Source organism: Arabidopsis lyrata, assembly GCF_000004255.2.
Source record: "Arabidopsis lyrata subsp. lyrata unplaced genomic scaffold ARALYscaffold_8, whole genome shotgun sequence".
Lineage (NCBI taxonomy): Eukaryota > Viridiplantae > Streptophyta > Magnoliopsida > Brassicales > Brassicaceae > Arabidopsis > Arabidopsis lyrata.
Genome location: NW_003302548.1, coordinates 21,027,899 through 21,055,503, shown reverse-complemented (window position 1 = coordinate 21,055,503; position 27,605 = coordinate 21,027,899). Strand labels below are relative to the sequence as shown.

Sequence of the window (27,605 nt, the reverse complement as noted above, 5' to 3'; positions counted from 1 at the left end):
TGTTTTGAACAATATTTTTTAGGGGTCAATAAGCATATTTTAAACCATTTTCCTAAATTTTGCTTAGAATATTACAAGTAAATTAAAAATTTCTACAAATCCATAGGGGTCAATTGACCCTATAATAACAATATACCTCTGCCCCTGATTTAACAATATAAGATTGTCAGATTTTATAATTGTATGCTTTCTTGAACTTCACACAAGTTTTTACTATTATGTACAATGAGAAAAAAGTACATATATATATAGTAAAACTGATTATATCATTATAATATTGGCTCTCTAAATTTTGGAGATTACCGTAAAGATTTCCATATGATCCGGCAAAATTTTGGAGAATAAAAAAAGGAGAAATCGAGATTGAGTAACAAATACTATTATTATTGAAGTTCAGAATGATGATTACAAGAGTTGCAGTCGAGTGAATGTTAGGTGGATATAAATCATGGTAAACCAGTTAGGTCATAATAAATCATCGGGAAAAAGGCCTATTTCCACCCCTACTATTTGGACGGTTCCGTTTCCTACCCACACAACAAGTTGGTGCTTATTTCAACAGTTTTCGTAACAAATTTCAAATTAACTACCCATACTCTGTGTTTATAGTTGAATTCAACATTGACTCAAACGGACGTTAGTCAACCGTTAAAATAGTAGAGTCGGATGACACGGTGGCAATTCAAAAGAGGGAAAAGGTCCTATTTCCACCTTTACTATTTGAACGGTTCCTTTTCCTACCCACACAACGAATTGGTACCCATTTCAACAGTTTTTAGAACAAATTTCAAATTAAGCAGAATATCGAGCTATGGGAATGCTCACTAATAATTGGTCCGCTCTGTTTTTTAATGGTAAAGTTGAAAATTTCCTTTAAATATATACAGATGTGTTTTTGATCTGCTAGGTTTTTGAATTATCTTGAATAATTGACATTAGCCATGAACTATATAAGTTATATGAGATCTAATTACCAATTTACCAAGATCTAAATTATTTTTTAAATATATATCATATATACATTGTAATTCAGTGTCACTATACATACATATATATACTAGTTAGGGAACACTAACCCTAATTACATAAATATTAAACCTAATAAAGTCCATAATCAAAGGCCTGATCCGATTCTAATCATAGGCCTGATATCAAGGGTTTGATCCGGCCCTATTACCCCCCCCCCCCTAAAGTTGGAAGTGTAGATTAAGAACACCCAACTTGCTGAGAAAATCTTTGAACTCTTTCTGTCCCAAAGCTTTGGTGAAGATATCAGCCAGCTGTGCATGAGTCGAAACATGTTACGTTGAAATAGTACCCTTAACAATCTCATCCCGCACAATATGACAATCAACCTCAACATGTTTAGTCCTCTCATGGAATACCAGATTAGCACTAATATGGATCGCAGCTTGACTATCACAAAACACGCTCATTGGACGTTTCATCACAACTCCAAGATCTGTCAACAAACCTTTGATCCACAAGAGCTCAGCAGTGAGCGATCCCATAGCTCGATATTCTGCTTAATTTGAAATTTGTTCCAAAAACTGTTGAAATGGGCACCAATTCGTTGTGTGTGTAGGAAAAGGAACCGTTCAAATAGTAAGGGTGAAAATAGGACCTTTTTCCTCTTTTGAATTGCCACCGTGTCATTCGACTCTTCTTATTTAACGGTTGACTAACGTCCGTTTGAGTCAATGTTGAAATCAACTATAAACACAGAGTATGGGTAGTTAATTTGAAATTTGTTACGAAAACTGTTGAAATAAGCACCAACTCGTTGTGTGGCTAGGAAATGGAACCGTCCAAATAGTAGGGGTAGAAATAGGCCCTTTTCCCATAAATCATCTAGTACAACAATTAATTAAAACAATCAGTCAATCAAATTAATACGTATGATAAATTCATGAACTAACTATGGTCCAAGAATTCAAAACTTCGTGTGAAAAAAACGACCTGCCGTTTCCACATTCCAGGACATGACGACACGCCGTCGCTTCCAAATTCCTTTTCTCCGAACAATTCAAAGCAAAAGAACGACCTGGCGTTTTCATATTTAAGCATACGAGTACACGTCGGCGTATACGCTGTCGTTTTAACGGCTCTTCTCTATTCCTTAAACCACTGAAACTCGAAAAGCCTCACTCACTGAACCCTTACTTGCCTCCAGTTTTCCGGCCACCGGCGACGACGAAACTCCGTTATTATATCTAAAATCATGCCTTTGAAGTTCCCTCTCCGAATACGATTCTTCACTCACTCTCTTCCGGGTACTCATCTCTCTTATAATCCCTCTAGCTCCGTCCCTTTGATCTTCCGGATATTCTCTTCTAGGTTGAATCACTTCGAATTCGGGTCTCGCATCAACTTCTCAACCCGTCCGAACAGAGACCAACCCGAATTTGAGCGGCGGATTCGAGATGGAGGAGAAATTCGCGCGGCAAAGAGCTTGATCGAAGACGAGGAAGAGCTCAGCAATTGGGTAAGCGGTTTTAGAACCGGATCGTCGCGTGGACGTCTCACGAGTGAAGATGAAGATGCGGTTCCAAACGTGGAGGATCGTAGCAGAGGAAGAATTCAAGAGAAGAGAGGAATTCGCAACCAAGTTGATTCTTTTAGGGATAAGCGTTATGGTGGTGATAGAGAAAGGGGATTCAATAGTCGGATTCAGGGAAAGAGTAGTCAAGCTTCTTTTGATGGGAGGAAAGACACAAGTTTTAGGAGAGATAGAGATAAAGCAGACTACAAGGGTTTAAGGAAACGGGAAGATATTCTGGAAGACGAAAGTAGTGATGAGGATGTGAAGAGTTTAGTAATGGGAGGTATTGGGGATTTGCTTAGTGAAGATGATGAGGAAGAGGACGAAGATTATGAATTTCTTAAGAAGAAAGCGGTTTCTGCTTTTGGGTTTGATAAGGAGAAGGTTACAGAAGCGGATATGGCAAGGAATGCAAATGATTCTTATTTGACTAAGACAAGGTAAACAAACAAACATGTTGCAAATCTAGTTTCTTCTTTGTGCTGTTGAATTCATAGAGTGTACATCAACCTTGGAGTTTTGCTTGATTGGAAATCTTGACTACTTGGTACTGTCTGATTTAGAGTTATTCTATTCTGTATATATGTTAACAGATTTGATCAGTATCCATTGTCTCCCTTATCGCTAAAAGCCATCAAGGATGCTGGATACGAGACAATGACTGTTGTGCAGGAAGCTACTCTCCCTATAATTCTCAAAGGTATTTGTTTTTCTTTATGGTGCTTATTGGATCAACGATGCATTAAGGAAATAACACCATGATTTATAAATTATGATTCTACCAAGCTTTACATGATCACCTCCTGTTTCACTAGGCATTCCAGTAGCAGAAAGAAAAGCTTAGAAACTTTGTGAACCTTTTTTGAGCTAGAATCTATGAGGTTCCTCAATATGCAAGGACTTTCATTTTATATCTTTTATATTCTACAGTAATTCGTTGGTTTCTTTGGTTGATTTTTCCAGGTAAAGATGTCCTAGCTAAGGCCAAAACAGGAACTGGGAAAACTGTAGCGTTTTTGGTGAGACATACCATACACTAAGTTGGCCATTTGGTAATGGATTCATCCTATATTGGGATCTGTGCTTATTGCTGATGTTTATTTTTAAGCTTCCATCAATTGAAGTAGTTGTCAAATCTCCTCCTACAAGCCCGGATAATAAGCGACCCCCAATTCTTGCGCTTGTGATATGCCCAACTAGAGAACTTGCCAATCAAGCTGCAACAGAAGCAAACACCTTGCTAAAGTATCATCCATCTATTGGTGTTCAAGTTGTGATTGGAGGCACTAGACTTGGTTTAGAGCAAAAGCGTATGCAAACAAATCCTTGCCAGGTGACAATTGTTTGTCATTCCTTATGGGTTTAATAATGAACTTCGAGCGAATCCTAAAAGTTCCTTCAATATTTGCGTCTTCAATATGAGATGTGTTATATCGGAATTTTCAGATTTTAGTGGCTACACCTGGAAGGCTCAAAGACCATATCGAGAACACGCCAGGCTTTGCAACAAGGTTAAAGGGTGTGAAAGTCCTTGTGCTTGATGAAGCTGATCATCTTTTAGACATGGGCTTTCGCAAGGACATTGAGAGGATAATTTCCGCTGTTCCTAAGGAGAGACAAACTTTTCTATTTTCTGCCACAGTACCTGAAGAGGTTTATCTCATTTTCTTGCATAATTCATTTGGTTTTGGTGTTCGTTGTGATACTCCCTTTTTGTAATGGGTCTTGATTTGTGTTTTTTTTTGGTGTAAAGGTTCGCCAAATATGCCTTGTTGCTCTGAGGCGGGATCACGAGTTTGTCAATTGTGTTCACGAAGGCACTATAGAGACACATCAACAGGTCAGACAAATGCACATGATTGCATCACTGGACAGACATTTCTCTCTTCTGTACACACTTCTTCGCGAACACATTATGGATAACGTAGACTATAAGGTATGAAAATCTTACCAGCATCAGTTGCAGACCACGGTGACTTATGTTTATCCTTCCTGACTTAACTCTGGTTCCTCAAGGTCATTGTCTTCTGTACAACTGCCATGGTTACAAAATTAGTGGCTGATCTACTAGGTGAGATAAACTTAAATGTGAGAGAGATCCATTCTAGAAAACCGCAGAGTTACAGGACGAGGGTTTCTAATGAGTTCCGAAAATCCAAGGGTTTGATTCTGGTAACATCTGATGTATCTGCTCGAGGAGTCGATTACCCTGATGTGACCCTTGTTTTACAGGTAAAATCATTCAGACAATAGTATAAAACTGTTACCTCAACCTCTACTTCAATAAGAAGCTTTTATTTTGGGATTTACAGAAATTGTATACATTTTATTCACTTGTACAGGTGGGATTGCCTAAAGACAGAGAACAATATATACACAGACTTGGTAGAACCGGAAGAAAAGGAAAGGAAGGAGAAGGCATATTGTTGTTGGCACCATGGGAGGAATGCTTTCTATCATCTCTTAAAGATTTACCTATCACTAAGTCTCCTCTGCCATCAATAGACCCAGAAACTGTGAAAAAGGTTAAGCCTTTTTCATATTTCACTGATCTTTGCAAAGCCTTTCTTTGCTTCAAGGAGATAGAAGTTGGAATCTAAAATGCACTACCAATGCCAAGCCTCCTTTAAGTTGGAAATAGAAAAGACTTTATTAGCTGATGGGTATGAGAAACTGAACATTTTGAAATTTGAACAAACAGGTGCAAAAGGCGCTTTGCCATGTTGAGATGAGGAACAAGGAGGCGGCGTATCAGGCTTGGTTGGGTTACTACAACTCACAGAAGATGATTGGAAGAGACAAAGACAGGCTTGTGGAGTTGGCAAACGAGTTTAGTCGTAGTATGGGACTTGACAATCCTCCGGCTATACCAAAACTTATTCTTGGTAAGATGGGTCTCAAAAATGTTCCTGGTCTTAGAGCCAAGTAAATATTTCCTTCTATTTTTTTTTGGCTTTGTAAGAAAATCCTTTTTTTTTTGGTTCTATAATTTAAACTTTTAAGGTTTCTTGCAGCAGCAATTCATCATCTAATTATGTTTAATGAAATAAATTCCCAAATTGTTATTTTCTAAATTTCAGAAACTTTAGTTTAAAAAGGTGTTAATACATATCTCAATTTCGTAGATAAGATATACACGTGGATGTTGACCCCAGGATTGGACATCCTTAAATGGATACAAATCATCTACACACGCACAATCGGCGCGTGAGTAACACTACCAGAGACTCTTTTTGTAAATTCTGGCTAAGCGCGTGGTGTAATCAATCAAAGTGTTAACAGATCTCTCTCGATCGTGTCAATTGTCAAGTGTCTCTTTCGTTGCCCAAAACTCCGATCAAATTCCTCCGTCGTGTTTGCATGGCGTTTGCTCCGATTCTCCGCCGCGCCTCCGCCGCTAAGAACCTCTTGTCCTTAACTAGACTCGCTGTTGCCTCTTCCTCTCTCTCCACTAGGTCTCTTCAAACCGGAGCCTCCGGCGATGATTCTCAATCCACGTCTGGGTATCACGTGAGCTCCGGCGGGTTCATGCGTGGAGCCGTGTATCGCGAGCCCAACAAGCCTCTAACCATCGAAGAATTTCATATTCCCCGCCCCAAAGCCAATGAAATTCTCATCAAAACCAAAGGTATATAAATTTCTTCTCCATTATTCTGGAATTTGGCTGAATCTAGAGATTGAAATCACTGTTGACGCAAAGGATTCGAATTTGAAAGTTAATGTTCATTTTATTTTGTGGGCAGCGTGTGGAGTTTGTCACTCTGATCTTCATGTGATGAAAGGAGAGATACCATTTGCTAGTCCTTGTGTAATTGGTCATGAAATCACTGGTGAAGTTGTTGAACACGGTCCACTTACTGATCACAAGATCATTAATAGGTTCTTCAACTTTACTTCACCTCAACGCTAATGGAATCATATGTTCTGATTATAATCCTGAATGTCTCAACTTTTTCAGATTTCCAATCGGCTCTCGTGTAGTTGGAGCTTTCATTATGCCTTGTGGAACCTGTTCTTATTGTGCTAAGGTGAGGAGGAAATTGTAGTGCTTTCATCGGATTCTCTAATCTGAGAACTGTAACTTTTTAGCTGATACTCTTACTTGGTTGGATACAGGGCCATGATGATCTATGTGAAGACTTCTTTGCTTACAACAGAGCTAAGGGAACTCTTTACGATGGCGAGACTCGTCTCTTTTTGCGAAATGATGGTAAATTTTGAATCTTGATTAGGCTTTTTTTACAGCAGGTGGCATGTTAGGAGAAACATGATTGTTTTTGCCTAATTACATTTCTCATTTTGCGGCAGATTCACCAGTGTATATGTACAGTATGGGAGGGATGGCTGAGTACTGTGTCACACCAGCTCACGGGTTAGCTCCTCTACCAGACTCTTTGCCCTACACTGAATCTGCAATTCTAGGTTGTGCTGTTTTTACAGCATATGGTGCTATGGCTCATGCTGCTGAGATCCGTCCTGGAGATTCTATTGCGGTTATTGGAATTGGTGGTGTTGGCTCCAGGTAATGTTAAATGTGTGGCATTTTTTGTTTTTTACCGGATTTGCGTTTGGTTGCTTCTTGTATGACCATAACCATCTTTGAGTTGTTGCTTCAGTTGTTTGCAGATAGCGAGGGCTTTTGGAGCCTCGGATATAATTGCTGTGGATGTTCAGGATGATAAATTGCAGAAGGCCAAGACACTTGGTGCTACCCATATTGTCAATGCTGCTAAAGAAGATGCTGTTGACAGGATAAGAGTATGGTTGATTCAAGCCCTCTTCCTTGTGAAGATGAACCATTGATTGATATCAATATGAAAAACTGTTTCTTCTTCATAGGAAATAACCGGTGGAATGGGTGTTGATGTTGCTGTTGAAGCCTTGGGAAAGCCTCAAACTTTCATGCAGTGCACACTAAGTGTGAAAGATGGTGGGAAAGCTGTGATGATTGGACTCTCTCAAGCTGGTTCCGTTGGAGAAATTGACATAAACCGACTTGTTCGTAGAAAGGTTTGGGTTCATAATCTCTCGGCCTACTTGGAAGAAAGTCTCTGGTGCTGAAAATGTCTTTTACGACCATGATATTGAATCTCTTTTTGTTTTGTTTTTCCAATTTTTGTAAAGATAAAAGTTATAGGGTCATATGGAGGAAGAGCAAGACAGGATCTTCCTAAAGTAGTGAAATTGGCAGAGTCAGGAATCTTCAATCTGACAAACGCAGTCTCAAGTAAATACAAGTTTGAAGATGCAGGAAAAGCATTTCAAGATCTCAATGAAGGCAAAATCGTGAGCCGAGGTGTTGTTGAGATACTATAACCATAGCCTTTTGATTCTGGTTTGGGAATGACTGCTTCATACCTGATTCACAGAGGTCTATTTTTTAGTTGCTACAATCTTCAGAACAAGGTCATGGTTAATCTGATATTTGAAGCTTATTTGTGTTTGTTTCTATGTGCATAGCAATGTCTTATGAGTCGTCAACATTGTTCTTGAGAATCATCAATAAAGAAGCATGTATGTGAAACGATTTTGATAGTTTGTTCAACTAGATTCTTCATGCTCTAAGCTATCTATATATAACAATATTTGAGAAGCCTATATGTCCTAAAATTGAGAAACTTTTTACAATTTTTTTTTTTAACTCGAAGATAGGATTTTATTAAGATTGACCATATCATACAAAGGCTTAAACAAAGCCCCAACTTTAGATTTACAGAAATAAAGAAGCCCAAGAAAGGCCCATCAGATAACCAGACTTCTGCAGAAGCAATTCTATCTGAACTCCATCCATGGAACGTGTCGACAACCGGATATACCACATCACACGCTGGATGAGTAATCAAAAGTTTTCCGGCAACAACCTTCGCCGTTGAGCGCCGATTCCGGTAAGAAATCTTCGCTGATATGAAATCAAACGTTGATTCTTGTGTTTTGCACCGGAATGAAGACATCGAAGCTCCAAATTAAAAGATAACAGCTTAAGGCATCGTGATAAGCGACGGAAGAATCTTCTATCCTTCAACATAAGATGGAAATCTCCTTGAAACCATTCTGCAAACCCGAGTTCAAAAGAAAACGATCCGGCGAAACCCATCTTGAAGAGACAAGAAACAATCCAGATCTAAAAACTCAAAAGACATATTGGAGAAGAACTACCGCTAACGGACAGATAATCATCCCCAACATAGATCCAATGAGATTATTAGCAAAAACATAACAAATTTAGAAAGTAAAGAGAAACGAAACCGGCCATCACCACTAGAAAAGCTGATCGATGCAGGAGCTAGCCACCGTTGCTGGAGAAGCCAATCGGTGCCAGACGAGAGCCGACCATCACCGTTGTGGAAAACGGAAGATGCCGGACATATAGCCGGATAAACACCGGACGGCAAGAAGAAGAACGCATTCTCTCTCTAAAAGATTCAGAGAGGGAGAAGAGAGAGAGAGCGTCCTAAATTGTCAAATAAGCCTTCAGAATTTTCATGATTGTTGCAGAGAAAAAATTAGTCTGAGTGTTTTTTTTTTTTTTGGTAGAAAAAATTAGTCCCGAGTTTTGATAGAGTTTCGTTCGTCTACAAAAAAGTAAAAAAAAAAATGAATTACTTAAAAAAAAAAAGTAGTTGTGTTATAAAACTTGTTGTTCTCACTATTAATGAATGAGGTTCGTTACATATATATACATAATGAGGGGAGACAAATCCCCATTGGGCTAGTAAACCCTAAAGCCCAAAAGCCCACTAAGTATAAAATAGACCGTCATAAGGAGAGTCTTCTAGAACATGGGCATGGACCTTCTAGGACATGGACATGGGCCTTCTAGAATACGGATAAGGCCCACGGTTATGGAGTCCATCCAACATGTGATTTATAACACTCCCCTTTGGATGACATAACCGTGTAGATGCCAAAAAGGATCTCAGTAATACGCTTGGGGGATGCTGCCTCATTAAAACCTTACCAAGAAAACCCATTGGGACAAAACCATGGTGAAGGAAAAAGAGTACAGCACGTATTACTCCCCCTGTTTTGGTCATCCTTGAAAGTCCTTAAGTCTCCGCATTCCAATTTGATGCGTGAGCTTCTTCAATGTCGATGTTGGTAATGCCTTGGTGAACAGATCAGCTGAGTTGTCGCTGGACCGAACTTGTACCACTTGAACTTCTCCATCCCTTTGCAAGTCATGCGTGAAGAAGAACTTTGTTAGAATGTGCTTCGTCCGATCTCCCTTGATGTAGCCGTCCTTGAGCTGAGCGATACAAGCTGTGTTGTCTCCTCATATGATGGTCTTTGATGTTGTAGTAGCTGCGCCTTGAAAAAGGCTGCCTACGTACCCTTGGAAGGGATCAAGCCACACGTAGTTCCTATTTATTGACCATGCCATAATCTGATTTTACCTGCATCAGCAAAACAAACTAAACCAAAGCAAACTAGACCTTCTTTGGTTAGATCAGTATAGAATAAAACCCAAATAAACAAACAAAGGAAGAATAGAATTTAAAATTTAACCAAACCTTCCTTCAAACCTTTCTAGTGCCTTTGGGTTGATCATGAACTAAATTTAGACAAAGGAGGTTCACGGCAAAACATATGTCTGGTCTAGTGTGGCTAGCCAAGTACATTAATGCTCCTATGGCACTAAGGTATGGCACTTCAGGATCGAGAACTTCTTCCTCGTCCTTCTTTGGACCGAATGGATCACTATCCAATCTGAGGCTTCTCACCACCATTGGGCTGCTCAATGGGTGGGCCTGGTCCATATTGAATCTCTTGAGTACTTTTTTCAGTATATACCTTTTGATGCACAAGGATTCCATTATTCACGTACTCAAGTTGCAATCCCAAACAGAATTTGTCTTGCCTAGGTCTTTCATCTCGAATTTTTTCTTTAGATATTCGACTGTTTGGGCGATTTCCCCAGAGGTTCCAAGGATGTTTAAATCATCCACATATACTGCTATTATCACAAACCCTTTGTTTGCAAATTTCTTTATGAAGATACATGGACTGATGGGATCATTCTTATAACCTTCTCTGACTAGGTACTCGCTTAATCTATTGTACCACATGCGTCCACTTTGTTTCAGTCCATAAAGCGATTTGTTCAGCCTTATGCAGTATTGGTCTCGAGACCCTTTCTTATCTTTATCTTTGAGCTCAATACCCTCTGGTAATCTCATATATATTATCCAGTGGACTTATATAAATATGCAGACATTACATCCATTAGCCACAAATCAAGTCTTTTTCTTTATATATAGCCAGACTTAGCAAAATTTAAATGTCTTAGCATCCACCACAGGGGAGTATGTTTCTTCATAATCTATCCCCGGTCTTTGTGAGAATCCTTGTGCTATAAGCCGTGCCTTATATCTCACGCTTTATTATTCTCATTTCTCTTTCTCACAAAGACCCACTTGTGTCCTAGGTTTTATCTCTGAACTTAACTCCACGTTTATGGCTTCTTTCCATTTTAGCCAATCTGATCTTTGAGTGCACTCTAATATAGACGTGGGTTCATGATCCTCATTCATTTCAAGTGCTACCTTATATGCAAATATTTCATCGATGTCGACATCTTTGCGGTTCCATTTTATTCCAGACATGATATAATTTATTGAGATCTCATTATTATCTATCCCTTCAGGACCATGAGGATTGGCGTCCCAAATCTCTCTATTCGGTTCCTTAGGGTCTGCCGCGGCCATGTCTATGGTTTCCTAACCTCGTTTCCTACTGCACCTTTCTTTGATTTTCGAGGATTTTTATCTTTGGAACCTATTGGTCTACCACGTTTATTTCGTGTGTTAGACTCGGTAGCAATTTCATTGATTCCCTTTTGGATATCAATACGTACTGGTGCATTACAAGCTGGTATGTACGTTTTTGTAACTTTCTTTGGGTCAGCAAAGGAATCTGGCAATTGATTAGCTAGCTTTTCAAATGTATAATCTTATGGACCTCTGATTCTCATGTCAGAGTCCGAGGATCTTGCCAATTTAAGGATGTTTGATTCCATTATATTTCTTTTATTGCTTTACCCAGCTTGTTCGTCTCTCCACCTATAGTAGGAAATTCGGATTCATTAAAATGACAATCCGCGTATCTAGCCTTAAATAGATCACCCGTAGTTGGTTCTAGATACTTAATAATGGTGGGAGAATCAAATCCAACATATATTCCCATCCTCCTTTGAGGTCCCATCTTTGTTCTATGTGGTGGAGCAATCGGTACATATACGGCACACCCGAAAGTCTTTAGATGGGATATGTCTGGCTTATGACCCATGAGTAATTGGGATGGTGAATATTTATGTTCACTAGATGTCCTTATGCGTATAAGCTCTGATGCATGTAAAACAGTGTGTCCCCAAGCGGCTACTGGAAGCTTCGACCTCATGAGTAATGGTCGAACTATCAATTGAATTCGTTTAATGAAGGATTCCGCTAATCCATTCTGTGTATGTACATGTGCTACGGGATGTTCCACACTTACCCCCATGGACATACAGTAGTCATTAAACGCTTGGGACGTGAATTCACCGGCATTGTCTAGACGTATAGTCTTAAGCGGAAAATCTGGAAAGTGGGCTCGTCTTATTATCTGGGCCAATAACCTAGCAAACACTTGGTTTCTAGTAGATAGGAGACAAACATGCGACCATCTTGTCGATGCATCAATGAAGACCATACATATATCTCCTTGTATCCTTTCCAGAAATTTTAAGATCTCTTTATTTACCTTAGCCGGTGATGGCCTTATAATGAGTTTCCCTTGTGAACATGCTTCACACGTGAGATTCTTAGGGATAACTCTTTTCTCTTTTAGGGTGTGCCCCTTTGAATTTATCATAAGCTTACGCATCATACTATGACCCGGATGGCCAAGCTGGTCATGCCATAAAGTGAATTTCTCGATGAACTCTTTGTTCATTGCCATATTAGCTTCGATCATATCGATTTTAGCATAGTAGAGACCAGTGGATAATGCGGGTATAGTCTCTAGGACTTTCTTATGTCCTTGGGTGATCTCTTTGTTCCCTTCACCCTTTGTTTCAATATGGAAACCATTCAATCTTATATCTTTGAAACTTAATAAGCTCCTCTTCGAGCTGGGTGAATATAGGGCATCGCTTAGTTCAAGATGCGTGCCATTTGGTAATAGAATATGGGCTTGGCCGTAGCCCTCAATAAGATTTGCTATACCCGCTATAGTGCTAATATTAGCATTTTATTATGAGATTTAGGAAAATATCTCTTGTCTTTTGTGTGGCTCCACTATCCACCATAATTATGTTCTTGTCCTCGGCCATTTCTTATATGGACAAGAATCATGTTCTAAACATAAAATAATATAAAATAAATTCAAGCAAATAACAATCAATGAACACATAAAATGCAAAGAAAAACATAGAGGTTTTGATGTCGAAGTAAAATTTATCAACTTGATTCTTTTATGCAATCAGAAGTTTCATACTCTATTAGATCATCTTGATCATGTTCACCATCTTTATATACCAAATGGGCTTTAGGATTCTTCCCTTTTACACTCTCTTGATAGAGGTCACAACGATGTTTGGAAGTCCTACATATCTTAGCCCAATTGTTTCCCATTCCATATCTATGGCATACTCATTTGGTCGAGTGTTGTGGTTTGGAAATACCACATCGTCCTCGCCCTCGACCACGGCCGGAATTGGGTCTACATCCACGGTTAAAGTGGTTCCCACGGCCGGATGAGTTATAGTGGCCACAACCACGTCCTTTCAATACCACATCTATGGCATACTCATTTGGTCGAGTGTTGTGGTTTGGAAATACCACATCGTCCTCGCCCTCGACCACGGCCGGAATTGGGTCTACATCCACGGTTATAGTGGTTCCCACGGCCGGATGAGTTATAGTGGCCACAACCACGTCCTTTCAATACCACCACGGTCACGGCCGTGTGGTCTATCACTTTAGACGTGGTTAGATTCTTTGGATTCTTTCTTATCCTCTGCGGCCTTATTGGCATTAGGTGATGGGGTTAATCTATGAGGTCGTAACTCACTGTTTTTATCAGTAAGTCATTATTTTGCTCATCTAGCAATAGACTCATCCACGGACTTATAGTCCTGATTATGAGACTCTCAATAAGATGGTAGCTAATATTGCCTTGTATCTATCTTTCTCTCTTGGCATTCTTGCCTTATTAGATACATTAACCAAGTCCTTTTGACTTTAGGATAATCTTAGTATCCATTCCCATTTTAAAATAATTATCTCCTAAGAGATTTAGGGCAGTAAAGTACAAGTTGTAATTCAACATCTACAAGGAAAAGTTTTGAGTCAAAATCATGTAATCGTTAGTGTCATGCGGTATTTGAGACCGAACCATGAATCGATTTACTTAGGGATTTGACTTTCCTCTTTTGCTTAGGATTAGATTTCCTCTTTTAATTAGGATTAACTTTTCCTTTTCCTTTTAGGATTTACTTTCCTCTTTACTTTAGGATTAATTTTCCTATTTCTAAATATTTCCTAATTTGATTAGGGGTTCTTATTATTCCTAGGATTTAGGGTTTTAAAGATTTCCTATTATCTAGGGTTTCCTATTTTATTTAGGGTTTTAGGTTTAGACAATAAAACTTCTCTAGCAACTTAGGCGATTTTAGCATAAGCAATAATCAATTTTTCTAGCAAACTAAACGAGACAAACAATCGGATCTTACAAGCAATAGGAATTACTTAATCATTCAAGGTTCGTTTTAAAGTTTCCACCGTTCGTTAGATTCAAATTCATGATCGGTTTTCAATAGCAATCACTTGAACAATCAAGACTCGTTTTAGTGTCTTAGCCGTTTGTTAATTTCAAGTTCATGATCGGTTTTCACAAGCAAAAACAAACGTTTATACAATCAAGATTCGTTTTAGGTTTCCACCGTTTGTTAGGTTTAAATTCATGATCGGTTCTTTAGCATTTAGGGTTTTGGTTTTTTACCTTTCACCTTTTGGGGTTGTATGGATTAGAACCGGGAGCTAAAGACCTCGGTTATCAAGCTTATCACGAACGTATGAAGCTAGGAGGAGATCGCCGATCAAGGAGCAAAGCGAGCGGTCGGCGGTTGGTAGCTTCAAGCGGTGGGCGAACTCGGCAACTTTAGTTTTAGGGTTTTGTTAAGAGCAACTCGTGCTGATAACGTGTTATAAAACTTGTTGTTCTCACTATTAATGAATGAGGTTCGTTACATATATATACATGATGAGGGGAGACAAATCCCCATTGGGCTAGTAAACCCTAAAGCCCAAAAGCCCACTAAGTATAAAATAGACCGTCATAAGGAGAGTCTTCTAGAACATGGGCATGGGCCTTCTAGGACATGGACATGGGCCTTCTAGAATACGGATAAGGCCCACGGTTATGGAGTCCATCCAACATGTGATTTATAACAAGTTGGACCAAGTGGCTAAAATTGCAAAACTACTTTGCATTCTCTGCGTCGGCTGCTTCATAACGTCACCGTTTTCGAAAAAACGCAATCTTCTCCCTTCCGTGACGTCTCGCCGGAATTTTCTCGCTTTTGTCTACTCCCCTCCGTCTCCGACGTTCTCTAAGCTCAGCATCTCCTCCCATCATTTATCTGACCGCCTTATCCGGTCAGATCCTTTACGTATTTCTATTTCCCTGATCGTTGATTAAAAAAAAAAAAAAAACAGATCGTATAGGTCTCGAGCTTTTTATTGGAATTTGAAATTGGTATCGAATTTTTAGGTCTTTGATTAGGTTAGGGTACCGTAGTTCTGGGTATTGAATTTTTAGGGTTTTCCTCTGGTTATTGGTCTCTGGAGCTTGGTAATTTCAGCTGAATTGATCCCTTTTTCATATTTTGTAGTAAAGTCTCGTGCTTTCGTTTCTGGGTGTGGATGAATTCTATTGGGTCTGAATTTGTTCATATGAAGTTTTCTGACGGATGTTAAATTAAAAATTGTATTATCAGCTAATTTCGAAATGTTCCTATTAGAATTTGGTTTGTGTAAATCTATATGAGGAGTCCTAGATCTCTTTGAAGTTTCTTGCTTGTAAGTAATTTGGATCACTTGATTGAGTTTCATAAGTATTTTATAGATGGAATAGTTCTTCTATCAATTGCTTATAGCTCTCTTTGTGGATAGATTACATGTAGGGTTCGATACACTCATTTCCTTTAGCTGATTTTCCAAAGTTTTTTGTTCAAATTTCAGGGAAACAACAGAGACGGCACCGAGATGGTTTTGTTTTGATAGACTCTACCCTTTTGCCGATTCACATGGTAAGGACATTGAGGTAGAGAATACTAAAAGCAATGGGAGATGGGAGTTCCACTAGATCCAACAGCTCGAACAGCAGTAGTGAGAAACCAGAGTGGCTGCAACAGTACAATCTCGTTGGTAAGATTGGTGAAGGCACTTATGGTCTTGTTTTCTTGGCTAAAACCAAGGCTCCGCCTAAAAGACCAATTGCCATCAAGAAGTTTAAGCAGTCAAAAGATGGAGATGGAGTCTCCCCAACTGCTATCCGCGAGATCATGTTGCTTAGAGAGATTTCCCATGAGAACGTCGTGAAGCTTGTGAATGTCCACATCAATTTTGCAGACATGTCTCTGTATCTTGCCTTTGATTATGCTGAGTACGATCTCTATGAAATCATCAGGCACCACAGAGACAAAGTCGGCCATTCGATAAACACATACACAGTCAAGTCTTTACTCTGGCAGCTTCTCAACGGATTGAACTATCTTCACAGTAATTGGATTATACACAGAGATTTGAAACCGTCGAATATCTTGGTTATGGGTGAAGGAGAAGAACACGGAATAGTGAAAATAGCTGATTTCGGGCTCGCAAGGATATATCAAGCTCCGTTGAAACCGCTATCGGATAACGGAGTTGTGGTCACAATATGGTACCGAGCACCGGAGCTGCTTCTTGGCTCGAAGCACTACACGAGTGCCGTCGATATGTGGGCGGTTGGATGTATATTTGCGGAATTACTAACTCTCAAACCATTGTTTCAAGGAGCAGAAGCGAAATCGTCTCAAAACCCTTTCCAATTAGATCAACTCGACAAGATATTCAAGATCTTAGGCCACCCAACGATGGATAAATGGCCAACACTAGTTAACCTTCCGCACTGGCAAGGCGATGTTCAACACATTCAAGCTCACAAATACGACAGCGTAGGTCTCCACAACGTGGTTCACCTGAATCAGAAGAGTCCTGCGTATGATCTCTTATCCAAAATGCTAGAATACGATCCGCTAAAGCGGATCACGGCTTCACAAGCACTAGAGCACGAGTATTTCCGAGTGGATCCTCTCCCAGGACGGAACGCATTTGTAGCCACACAACCGATGGAGAAGAATGTGAATTACCCAATTCGTCCAGTCGATACAAACACGGATTTCGAAGGCACAACGAGCATCAATCCGCCTCAAGCCGTAGCAGCAGGAAACGTAGCAGGGAACATGGCAGGAGCTCATGGAATGGGCAATAGATCGATGCCAAGACCAATGGTTGCACATAACATGCAGAGGATGCAACCTCAAGGCATGATGGCTTATAATTTTCCGGCGCAGGCGGGGCTGAACCCGAGTGTTCCACTGCAGCAGCAGCGCGGGATGGCTCAATCGCACCAGCAGCAGCAGCTAAGAAGGAAAGATCCCGGAATGGGAATGTCAGGTTATGCACCTCCTAACAAAAGCAGACGCCTCTAATGATTATAAGGTAAAATCGGTATAATCAATCTCGGGTTAGAGTCTGTGTGGCCGCAGAAGAAAGCGTTGCGATTTACTTTATAGAGTTGAGTTAGATTGTAATGCAGCATGTGGAATGTTGCTATTCATATGGATGGATTGGATTCTCTGTAGTTTTTGTAAAAACATCTGTTAATTATATTAGATCATCATTTCTTTTAACATCATTTCTCAAAAATAGGAGATTTGCCAGTGAAAAATCTATATAATATCTATTTGCTTATTACCCACCTATTGGAATGAGACACTTTTGGTGATGTTTTTTACTTTTTATAGAATTTGTTTTCTTCTTATCTATTTACCACCTACACACGTTCTAATATAATATGAGATGGTAGCGAATGTACATCATCAACCATAGACCTGATTAATTTTTAATACCACTTCATCCCCACACAGTTTGAAAACACTACTATTAAAAGTTAAAACACATTATACTATAGACGTAGTTATACATAATATAATGTTTTCAAACTTGTATTCAGTTATATTACGTTTGCCTACCACCTAAGCAGTGATTCAATTATTACGAAATATAATACTTTTCTAAATCAAATTTTGTTTTTGTTTACTTACCATCAGTTGGTAATATAAATATTACTCTCTCGGTTTCATATATATAATACAAACTAATGCGAAATGTTTTTCTATTATTATATATGACTTTATTATTAATTAAGATTCAGAAGAAAGAAAAAGAGTTTACATGCTTGTTTACAAATACAATGAATAAGTGGATAAGAAAACCACAAATTGAACCAGCCTAACCAGGCTGTACAACAAACTGTTATTCTGCATCGTGGAAGTCACAAACAGAATTCTGACTTTTGCTGATGACAAATTAAACTAATTGTTTGCAAGCAATTTGGTTACATAAAATATAAATAAGAAGCATTGACCTACCAAGATCAATAACAACCCCACAGTTTCTTCTTAAACCTAGCTAGTTTTGTCTTTAGCAGAAATTAAGTCAGAAAGCTCTTTGTTGTATTTTCTTATTTGTTAAATGTATGTCGTCCAATGTTATGTGACGTTTAAGATAAGATATACGATGGATCCACGACGTTGCCATAGACCAAATTTTTTCTTTCTTTTTTGGGGGGAGAAAGTCCATAGAACAATTATTAGGCTGTTAATAATTAACTTGAGTTTGCTACTAGTTGCGGCTTCTTTATTTTCGTAGATGGTTACATTCATAATCGAGGTAGGTGATAGGAGATGAGATTTGATTTCTTTAAAAAACAAAATAAACCACTAATTCACAAAAATGGTATACATGAAAATTAATATAACCTCGAGCAGTAACGACGCCAAGGAATAATCCTGCTAATGGGGTTATGCCATGCACGTCATCACTAACTTACCCTATTTAAACCCCCTCTAGCCTTCTTTTCTTTGTCACACTTAACGGCAACAAAACTTGGACATTAGATTACTGAAGCAATGGAAAGCGAGAGAGACAACAATACATCTCTCCCATTGGCGAGCTCAACTCTTGGAGGAAGCGCGGACGTTCCCGTCGTTGATCTAAGCGTTACTGATGAAGGATTCCTGGTGCGTGAGGTGACGAAGGCGAGTGAAGAGTGGGGAGTTTTTCAGGTGGTTAACCATGGGATTCCAACTGAGCTCATGTTGCAGCTGCAAATGGCTGGGAAGCAGTTTTTCGAACTCCCGGAGGCGGAAAAGGAAACCGTGGCGAAAGAGGAAGACTTCGAAGGATTCAAGAGGAACTATCTAGGAGGTATAAACAATTGGGACGAACATCTGTTTCACAGACTCTCCCCACCCTCAATCATCAATTATAAATATTGGCCTAAGAATCCTCCTCAATACAGGTACGTTTCCTAATAAAATCGTATCAGCAATAAGTGGACTGACTCATGTTTTCATTCCCTTAACGAAATATCAAATTTAAACGTTGGATTTTCGTCCAAATTTTGGGGGTATCAGGGAGGTGACTGAGGAGTACACAAAGCATATGAGGAGGCTAACGGAGAAGATTCTTGGTTGGTTATCGGAGGGATTAGGGTTACCGCGTGAGACGTTCACGAAAAGTATAGGTGGTGAAACGGCAGAGTATGTGCTTAGAATCAATTTCTATCCGCCAACTCAAAACACTGATTTAACCATAGGAGCTGCGGCGCACACCGATATGGGTGCAATCGCACTCCTCATCCCCAATGAGGTTCCTGGACTTCAAGCCTTCAAGGATGAACAATGGTTGGACCTTAACTATGTCAACTCCGCCGTTGTTGTTATCATCGGCGATCAACTCATGGTATGGTTGACTTTTTTTTTTCTTCTTCTTTTTAGTTGAGATTTGTAAATGTTTTTGGGGTTTATTAATTTGTGGATTCAAATAAATTGCAGAGGATGACCAACGGGAGGTTCAAGAACGTGCTTCACAGAGCGAAGACGGATCAGGAAAGATTGAGGATATCTTGGCCTGTTTTTGTTGCGCCACGGGCTGATATGTCCGTCGGACCTTTGCCGGAGCTTACCGGAGACGACAATCCTCCTAAATTTGAGACTTTGATATATAATGACTATATTGACCAGAAGATAAAAGGCTGGGCGCTCGAAGATCTTCCTGTCTACTGAAAAAACCCCTCAAAACAAAGAATTGTTCAAGTGATCGTATCTTAAGTCTATTTTGTTTTCGTTCTGTTTTCGAGTTACGTTTTTATCTAGAGACAAGTGCTTGTTGATATTTTTCTTTCATCTTCTTTTTTGTTTTTTTGAGTTTCTTTGTATGCATGGTTGTTGATGTTCTCGCTTTTCTTCTGTTTCACTCTCAGAGGTTTGTTTTCTCTCTATCTTTCACTTTCCTGTTTCAGTTTCCTTGTTCAGAAAGAGCAAGAAAACGTTTTCCAACTTGAGACTCAGACTATATTGTCATATTGATAACAACTTGGATAATTATTTCACATATACTTATACAACTCTTTTCTCTACTACTCATGTCTTAGACCCTACTTTAGGTCCTAAGACTTACATCAACCACTTGCTAGTACCACCCTACTTATCTTGGAACTCTTATTAAGACTTGCACAACTCTATCTTAGACTAAACAACACAATACTCTTTCTCTTACTCACAATCGGATGGCCCGATGGTCTCTTTATTATTACAAAAACAACTATTATTGGGCTTAACTCCAGCCCATTAGTCTTCTCAACTTGTGATGTCACGGTAAGTCTCCATGAAAATGTGCTAATATCTTTTTATTTTTATATAGTTAATGTGCCAGTATGTTTTGACAGTGATTTCGAGTTTTTTTTTTGGTTTAAATGGAATATACATAATTATGGAAGTTACACCTAAAGACAAAACTAGGTTTAAGAAGAAGATGTGTCCATCTTGTTAGATAAGGCGGAGGTGTCGTCTATCCAAAACCATAGCTGCAGGAGGTGTCGTCTATCCAAAACCATAGCAAGCAAAGGATGTTTTGAATAGTGACATCGATATGTTTGAGAAGATAGCTAATGAGTTAATAATTCCATAGGTAATGAGATAGTCGATCGCCACGGTTTATGGTTGGCCACCTAGCACCTAGTTGCCGACTAGGCAGCTACCTAAACTGTTCTTTGAAATACTGAATTTAAAACTAGTTGATGCACTCTTCATATTTTATGTAAACAATTGATTGCAGTAAGTTTTTTTGTAATATTGTATAAACTTTTTCTTATTTAAAGATATACGATGGACCCACAACGTTTTTCATGCCATAGAACAACTATTAGGTTGGAACATTATTATACATGTGTTTGCTACTAGCTAGTTGCGTCATCTTTATTTTCGTAGATGATTCCAAAAAAGTTACAGCCTAATTAATAATGGTTCCATTCATAATCGAGGTAGGAGATTTGCATATCTATGCGAATTTGATTTCTTTAAAAAACACGTCAATAATTGAACCACCAATTTACAAAAATGGTATAAAATACCAACTAAAATCCCTGATAATTGGGTTGTACGACGTCATCACTAACTTACCCTATTTAAAGCCCCTCTAGCCTTCTTTGCCTTCTTACACCACCACTAGCTAGAGTGAAGCAATGGAATACGAGAGAGACCACAATACATCTTCTTCCTCTCCCCCATCTTTGTGTAAGCAATTGGCGAGCTCAACTCTCCGGGGAAGCTTTTTAAAATGTTACTGTGGTCTAGTGGTTAGATTGAAGTCTTTTGTTGTACAGGTCATGGTTTCGAATCCCATACATGTTAAAAATTACACTTAGATCCCTCATCTATATTACTCCTTACATTCCCCCTCAAGATGGAGGCAATTCCTTGACTCCAATCTTGGCATTGAGCTCTTGAAACCGCGATCTAGGTAAGGGCTTTGTGAGTGCATCCGCCAATTGATCCTGGGTTGATACATGTGAGATCCGTAGTGCACCAGATTGAATACTCCCACGAACAAAGTGATAATCAAGAGCTACATGTTTCATTCTTGAATGAAAGATCGGGTTCGCACATAGATATGTGTGGATCGGGCTCTGATACCATATTAGAATATGGGCTTCCAACTCAAAACCAATTGGCAATGAGTGGAGTAGTGGCCCATATCCTTTATATATTACTTAGGATCTCTTCCAACTTCCGATGTGAGACATTATGTCTTAATACGCCTCCTCGAGATGATGGCTCTTTGGCCATTAATCTCGGAATGTTCGGGCTTAGATCGACGGCATCAATTTTGGGCCTTGTCGATGATTGGACCATCTTTGGGTCGGATCGGGTTGGACATGTGTGGATCGGGCTCTGATACCATATTATTCAAGAGAGCTTATTATTGATTAGAGAATGATTACAACATATATATAGTCTGTACAATAGGTTTTAACTCTTAAATAATTACACTTAGATCCCTCATCTATATTACTCCTTACACCTGGAACCTCACATTCCCGTCGTTGATCTAAGCGCTTCTGACGAAGAGCTCGTGGTGCGTGCGGTGGTGAAAGCGAGTGAAGAATGGGGAATTTTTCAGGTGGTTAACCACGGAATTCCCACTGAGCTGATGCAGCAGCTGCAAGTGGTTGGGAAACAGTTTTTCGACCTCCCAGAGGCGGAAAAAGAAGCTGTGGCGAAAGAGGAAGACTTTGAAGGATACAAGAGGAACTATCTTGAAGGTATAAAGGCTTGGGACGAACATCTGTTTCATAGAATCTGGCCACCCTCATGCATTAATTATAAATATTGGTCTAAGAATCCTCCTCGATATAGGTACGTTTTCTAATAAAATTAGTTAGTGCTTTATAGACTCATATTTTACGTTATAATTTATTTTTTATCAAATTCTCAAATTTAAATGTTGGATTCTTGTTGATGTTTTGGGACATGGCGGTTTAGGGAAGTGAATGAGGAATATACAAGGCATATGAAGAAGCTAACAGAGAAAATTCTTGGTTGGTTATCAGAGGGACTAGGGTTACCACCTGTGGCGTTGACGAAAAGTTTAGGTGGCGAAATGGCAGAGTATGTGATTAGGGTCAATTTCTATCAGCCGTCTCCAAAATCGGAATTAGCCTTAGGAGCCGCCGTGCACACCGATATAGGTGCAATCACACTTCTAGTCCCCAATGAGGTTCCTGGACTTCAAGTCTTCAAGGACGAACAATGGTTGGATCTTGAGTATATCAACTCCGCTGTGGTTGTTATCATTGGCGATCAACTCATGGTCTGGTTGATTGTTATTTTTTCCTAGCTAATTTCCTCTTTACTTTCTAGGATAAAAGATATATAATTTTAGTTGAGTTTTGGAATTGTATTTAGGGTTGATTTGTAGATTCAATTAATTGCAGAGGATGAGCAACGGGAGGTACAAAAACGTACTTCATAGAGCAACACTGGATAAGGAAAATTTGAGGATTTTGTGGCCGGTTTTTGTTGCGCCTAAGCATGATTTGTTCGTCGGACCTTTGCCGGAGCTTACTGGAGACGAGAATCCTCCCAAATTCGAAACTATAGTTTATAAATACTATTTGCACCAGACGATTAGAAACTGGACGCTCGACAAGCTTCCTCTCTATTGAAAACCCTTGAAACCCCGAAACAAATATTCCCTCGATAAGTGATAGTGAATTTTCCAAGTCTACGTATCTAAAGTTTTTTTTTTTGTTTCGTTCGAGCTACATTTTTAAGAGAGAGTGTTTGTTGACAGTTGTTTTTCTTCCTAGGGAGTTTCTATATATGGTACACATAATGTGTACGTGTGTTTACCTACGTGAGTTTTTATATATGTTTGGGAGTTTCTATCTAGGGTCAGTACACTCGTAACATATGTATGTATGTTGGGCCTTGTAATCTCGTTTTTATTAATGGAAATTAAGTTTTAAAAAAAAAAAAAAAAAAAAAACATATGTATGTATGGTTGTGTGTTGAATATTTAAGTGAATGTAATATTTGTCTATTACTCATGAAACATGAATTTTTACTTTTTGTAACATTCAAAACAAATGTGGCATTTTGAGGAAATTAAAAAAAAACGATCTAATTCAGCAAATTTACAGTCTTTCAAAAATATTCAAAAAAATATAAAGAGAGACGAGCTAGTACGGAGATAATTATTTAATTAGTTTGTGATTGCAGCCTAGCAGGAGATACACGACCTTGAGAATAATCTTCTAGAAAAAAAAATACAAAATAGCCAGCGTATAACCTAATTAAATAATTCTTTTCAAAAGAATGAATAATAACTTTTCTTTTTTTTGTCGTCAACCTAATTATTTAAAAAAATACCTACATTGTTATAGAAATTTGGACCTGCGCACTAATGCAAACACTTACAATGTATTTGTCATCTTATTAACTGGACCTATTCGAGAACACATATCACCAAATAAAGTGAAACTAGAGAATCCACTTTTTCATTTTCTTTTAAAAAAGAAATTAATCGCCATCCTCGTCGTCATTGCTTTTTCTATTTATAGTGACAATCATATAAAAAATTTAGATTCACTGTTTATTTACACTAATTTATTTGCAAAAATAAAACCAAAAACGTATTTTTCTCGTATTAAAGTTATGTTTAAAACAGAATAAATTATTGTTTATAAAAATAAATGTTTTTATGTTTATTTCTTTTAATATTTTATGAAATTTGAATACAAAATATTAATATATAAATTATTTTACACACCCTTTAAGCATCATTATAATTTGTTTTCAGTAAACAATTGATTTATTGCAGCCAGTTTTTTTTCATAGAATTTTTTCATTAATTAAGGGCACAATGTGAAGATACTTATGAGTTGGTGATTGCACGACATACACGCTGAGAATATATTCTTTAGAAAAAGTAATTATACAAAATTCCCCAGCGAGTATATAACCTAAATAATTCTATTCTTTTTGTCGTCAACCTAAATAATTCAGTACCTAATGAACTACTATATAATGTTGACTATAATTTTATCAATATAGCACCAAAACTATAATTTTGCATATTATTTTCATTTTCTTTCTGTTGTTCCAACGAGAAACACGACATTGTAATAATATTTTATTCTTGGAAAGTTGGTTAGAATTTAGGGGAATTGCAGTCTATAACCAAAAAAAAAATTATAATTCACTCTATAATCATTCTAACCATGAACCGTCGATATTACATGTATTTCATGTATTATAGACAAGTTTACCCTCATTGCATAAGTAACAGTTGCCTACTTTCGCAACCTTGAGAAACACGAACCGTAAAAGTGAAAAGACAAGTCGATGTCTAATCCCGCCAATTAAACGACAACTTCGTCGCTAGAGAAAACAGAGAGTTAGGGTTTCACCGGAATCGACCTTCTGGTTGGGATTCATCTCCGTCGCCGGAATTTGAAGTTTGCCGTCGCCAGATTAGCGGTTGTCGTTTGTTTCTGAGTAAGTCGAGGGTTGGGATTTCTATAACTGTTGTCGATTGCTCCATATCTATTTCTGACTCAATCTATCGACTTTCTCAGGTGAATAGCCGCGGTGTGCCGGAGGAGTGGAGCCCAATTTCAGAATTATAAAGTCTTAGTTCTCTGCAACTGTGCTTCATCTCTGTTAGATTCAACACACGGTAAGCCTTTCTCCACGCATTCGCCTCTGCAACAGTAATTTCTGGTTGTTTTGTTTTATAATTCCGATAACTATTGGTCTGTAGTTGGTGAAGAATGGAAGAAGAGCCGTTGCCTAAACGTATGTTCTGTACTGGGTTTGAGCCATCTGGAAGGCATAGGGTGAATAACTACTTTAATCTGCGGTGGATTGAGAACATAAAGTAGGCGCTTTCGGATGCTGATAATGAGCGGTTGTGTAACTCGCAGTTTGGTTCTTTGATGTTGATGGGAAACCACACATTCTCTGTAATGTTTGTGCATTACCTCCTTTCGAGGTAGTTGGTGACCAACAAGAAGTATGAGTTGTGGTGGGTGTTTGCGGGTAAGCCAATTAGATATGCCATTGAGGATTTTGCTCTTGTAACTGGTCTCAATTGTGGGAAGACTGGATTTAAGCCCGATAGGGGCAGGGGAATAGCTGTAAGGAGAGGAGCGCATTTGAAGACTGCTTTGTGGAAATCTCTATTCGGCAATCTTGCTAAGCCTACAACAACATGGATTCTGGAGAAGTTGCTATTAGGGAAAAAATACAAAGATGATGAGACACGTTTCAGACTTGCGTTGTTGCTTCTGGTGGATGGCATTCTTTGTCCTACTTGTGCAAAGACAAACATCAGTCCAAAGCATGTTGCAATGGTAGGTGATATTGAAGCATTTCAGACGATGAAACATCAGTGTCATCACTGCAAACCTATTACAGGGAACTTGACGATGAAAAGATCCAAATTGCAGCAAAACAGTATGCTATTGAAGCATTTGGTGCATTTTCTCCAACTTCTATTGCTCTGTAGACATCTATGTAGTAAAATGGTGCATTTTCTTCAACTCCTATTGCTCTGTAGACTTCTATGTAGTAAAATGGTGGAATTCTTTACTTTTTATCTTGTACTCCTAGTATCAAATCTTTGGATTCGATGTTGTTTACTGTTTAATTATTGCAAACTTATTTGGATGATTTGCTACTATGTTAAAAAGTATTTGATGTTTCCTTGAGAAGTTGCTATATAGTTCTAGTAGTCTCTATAATATTTAGATTTAGGTTAATTCTGATTTGTTTTTGTTATGTTCAGAATTGATAATCAAACTTTTAGTCAACATATAATTAAAATCCAAAATACTATTTAGGCATCAAAATAACATTAAACCATTTCTGGGTTTATAATATATTACAATCTTCAAAACATGGTGTTCTTGGGCATCACAACCTTATTTACAACACTGCATAGAGATAGATAGATAAGCGTATCATCCAAAATACTATGGTATATACCATGATAGGATATACCAGAGTATTTTGTGATAGCTTTGGACTACACAGCCACTGCATATATACATCATCGCATCTATACTTGATGCGGTAACCATTATTTTGCCCACTCCAAAAACCTTCTTTGGAACACCTTCATTAAAACCCATGGTTGTTGCTAATGCTTATATAGCATTTTTACAGGAAGCCTTGTTGTGGCCTGGGCGACAACAACGGGAACACCTCATGTTAGACTGTTGACGAGGGCGCTGCATTAAAATACAAAACATTGTGTTAGGAATATCTGATGATGATAAATAGAATAGACTTGTTAAGTAAATAGAATAGAATCATACCTTGAATTCCCCCTTAGATTTGATATGAATCTTCTTAGGCCTGCCCGGTGGACGTCGCACAAAAGGAGGATTTAGATCCCCTACTGTACCAGACGCATTATCGGGTCCCCCGACAGATGGAATAGGATAAATCTTCTCGGCATAAGAAAGTCGAAGCGTGTGTTCAAAGTATGCCGGTGCTACAAAGTTATCCACGCTAATTCCAATGCTTGTTGCTGCTGCTATCACATGGGCACATGGAATGCTAAGGCTCTGGAATTCATTACAGGTACAAGTCCCGTCTACTAGTTTAACTGTGAAACATTCACCACTTGTAATTTGAACTTGAAATTCGAACTCGCTTATTGGCCTTACTGACATGGCCATTGCCAGCTCCAAATTAGCTTCTACTAAGCTGCGAACTTTGGGAGCGGAGGTGGTTTGTGACCGTGCAGCCCTGGCTCTACGGAAAGCGAACCAATCCATAAGAGTTGTACGAATGTATTCAAGCATGCATATCAATGGATAGTCTCTAGCTTCTTTCAGTACACTATTCCAGGATTCGGCGATGTTGCTGTCCATTATGTTGTACCGCTTTCCCATAGAATGGACCCTT

The 27,605-nt window shown here is 38.7% G+C and overlaps 5 protein-coding genes and 1 long non-coding RNA gene across 7 annotated transcripts; 5 read left to right on the top strand and 1 right to left on the bottom strand.

The window, feature by feature from the left end:
• Window positions 1-1,916: 1,916 nt before the first annotated feature.
• On the top strand, window positions 1,917-5,770 carry LOC9302638 (DEAD-box ATP-dependent RNA helicase 31). 2 transcript variants are annotated; one of them, XM_021033776.1, is made up of 10 exons: window positions 1,917-2,982; window positions 3,136-3,242; window positions 3,506-3,561; window positions 3,651-3,875; window positions 3,989-4,195; window positions 4,296-4,478; window positions 4,559-4,774; window positions 4,885-5,067; window positions 5,244-5,427; window positions 5,668-5,770. In XM_021033776.1, exons 1-10 carry the CDS (start codon window positions 2,222-2,224, stop codon window positions 5,751-5,753), a joined length of 2,208 nt encoding a protein of 735 aa, XP_020889435.1. In that variant the 5' UTR covers window positions 1,917-2,221; the 3' UTR covers window positions 5,754-5,770. The 2 variants fall into 2 exon arrangements, with proteins under 2 accessions (XP_020889435.1, XP_002866566.1); XM_002866520.2 differs by lacking the exon at window positions 5,668-5,770 and having other exon boundaries at window positions 1,918-2,982; window positions 5,244-5,610.
• LOC9302637 (alcohol dehydrogenase) lies at window positions 5,668-8,077 on the top strand. The gene is made up of 8 exons (XM_021033790.1): window positions 5,668-6,170; window positions 6,286-6,421; window positions 6,501-6,570; window positions 6,659-6,752; window positions 6,851-7,064; window positions 7,159-7,300; window positions 7,382-7,552; window positions 7,667-8,077. Exons 1-8 carry the CDS (start codon window positions 5,903-5,905, stop codon window positions 7,856-7,858), a joined length of 1,287 nt encoding a protein of 428 aa, XP_020889449.1. The 5' UTR covers window positions 5,668-5,902; the 3' UTR covers window positions 7,859-8,077.
• Window positions 8,078-8,214: 137 nt separating this feature from the next.
• On the bottom strand, window positions 8,215-9,139 carry LOC110225650. The gene is made up of 2 exons (XR_002329877.1): window positions 8,799-9,139; window positions 8,215-8,663 (listed from the first exon to the last, which is right to left on the bottom strand). It is a non-coding gene; the product is annotated as an uncharacterized LOC110225650 (long non-coding RNA).
• Window positions 9,140-14,985: 5,846 nt separating this feature from the next.
• On the top strand, window positions 14,986-17,476 carry LOC9302636 (cyclin-dependent kinase E-1). Its single transcript, XM_002866518.2, has 2 exons — window positions 14,986-15,177; window positions 15,763-17,476. The coding sequence occupies exon 2, from the start codon at window positions 15,864-15,866 to the stop codon at window positions 17,271-17,273; it is 1,410 nt and encodes a 469-aa protein (XP_002866564.1). The 5' UTR covers window positions 14,986-15,177; window positions 15,763-15,863; the 3' UTR covers window positions 17,274-17,476.
• Window positions 17,477-18,508: 1,032 nt separating this feature from the next.
• On the top strand, window positions 18,509-20,021 carry LOC9302635 (probable flavonol synthase 5). The gene is made up of 3 exons (XM_021022477.1): window positions 18,509-19,147; window positions 19,263-19,590; window positions 19,683-20,021. Exons 1-3 carry the CDS (start codon window positions 18,756-18,758, stop codon window positions 19,911-19,913), a joined length of 951 nt encoding a protein of 316 aa, XP_020878136.1. The 5' UTR covers window positions 18,509-18,755; the 3' UTR covers window positions 19,914-20,021.
• A 204-nt stretch (window positions 20,022-20,225) lies between these two features.
• On the top strand, window positions 20,226-23,398 carry LOC9300934 (probable flavonol synthase 5). Its single transcript, XM_021022487.1, has 4 exons — window positions 20,226-21,464; window positions 22,220-22,544; window positions 22,671-22,998; window positions 23,123-23,398. The coding sequence occupies exons 1-4, from the start codon at window positions 21,371-21,373 to the stop codon at window positions 23,351-23,353; spliced, it is 978 nt and encodes a 325-aa protein (XP_020878146.1). The 5' UTR covers window positions 20,226-21,370; the 3' UTR covers window positions 23,354-23,398.
• The last annotated feature ends 4,207 nt before the right edge of the window (window positions 23,399-27,605 follow it).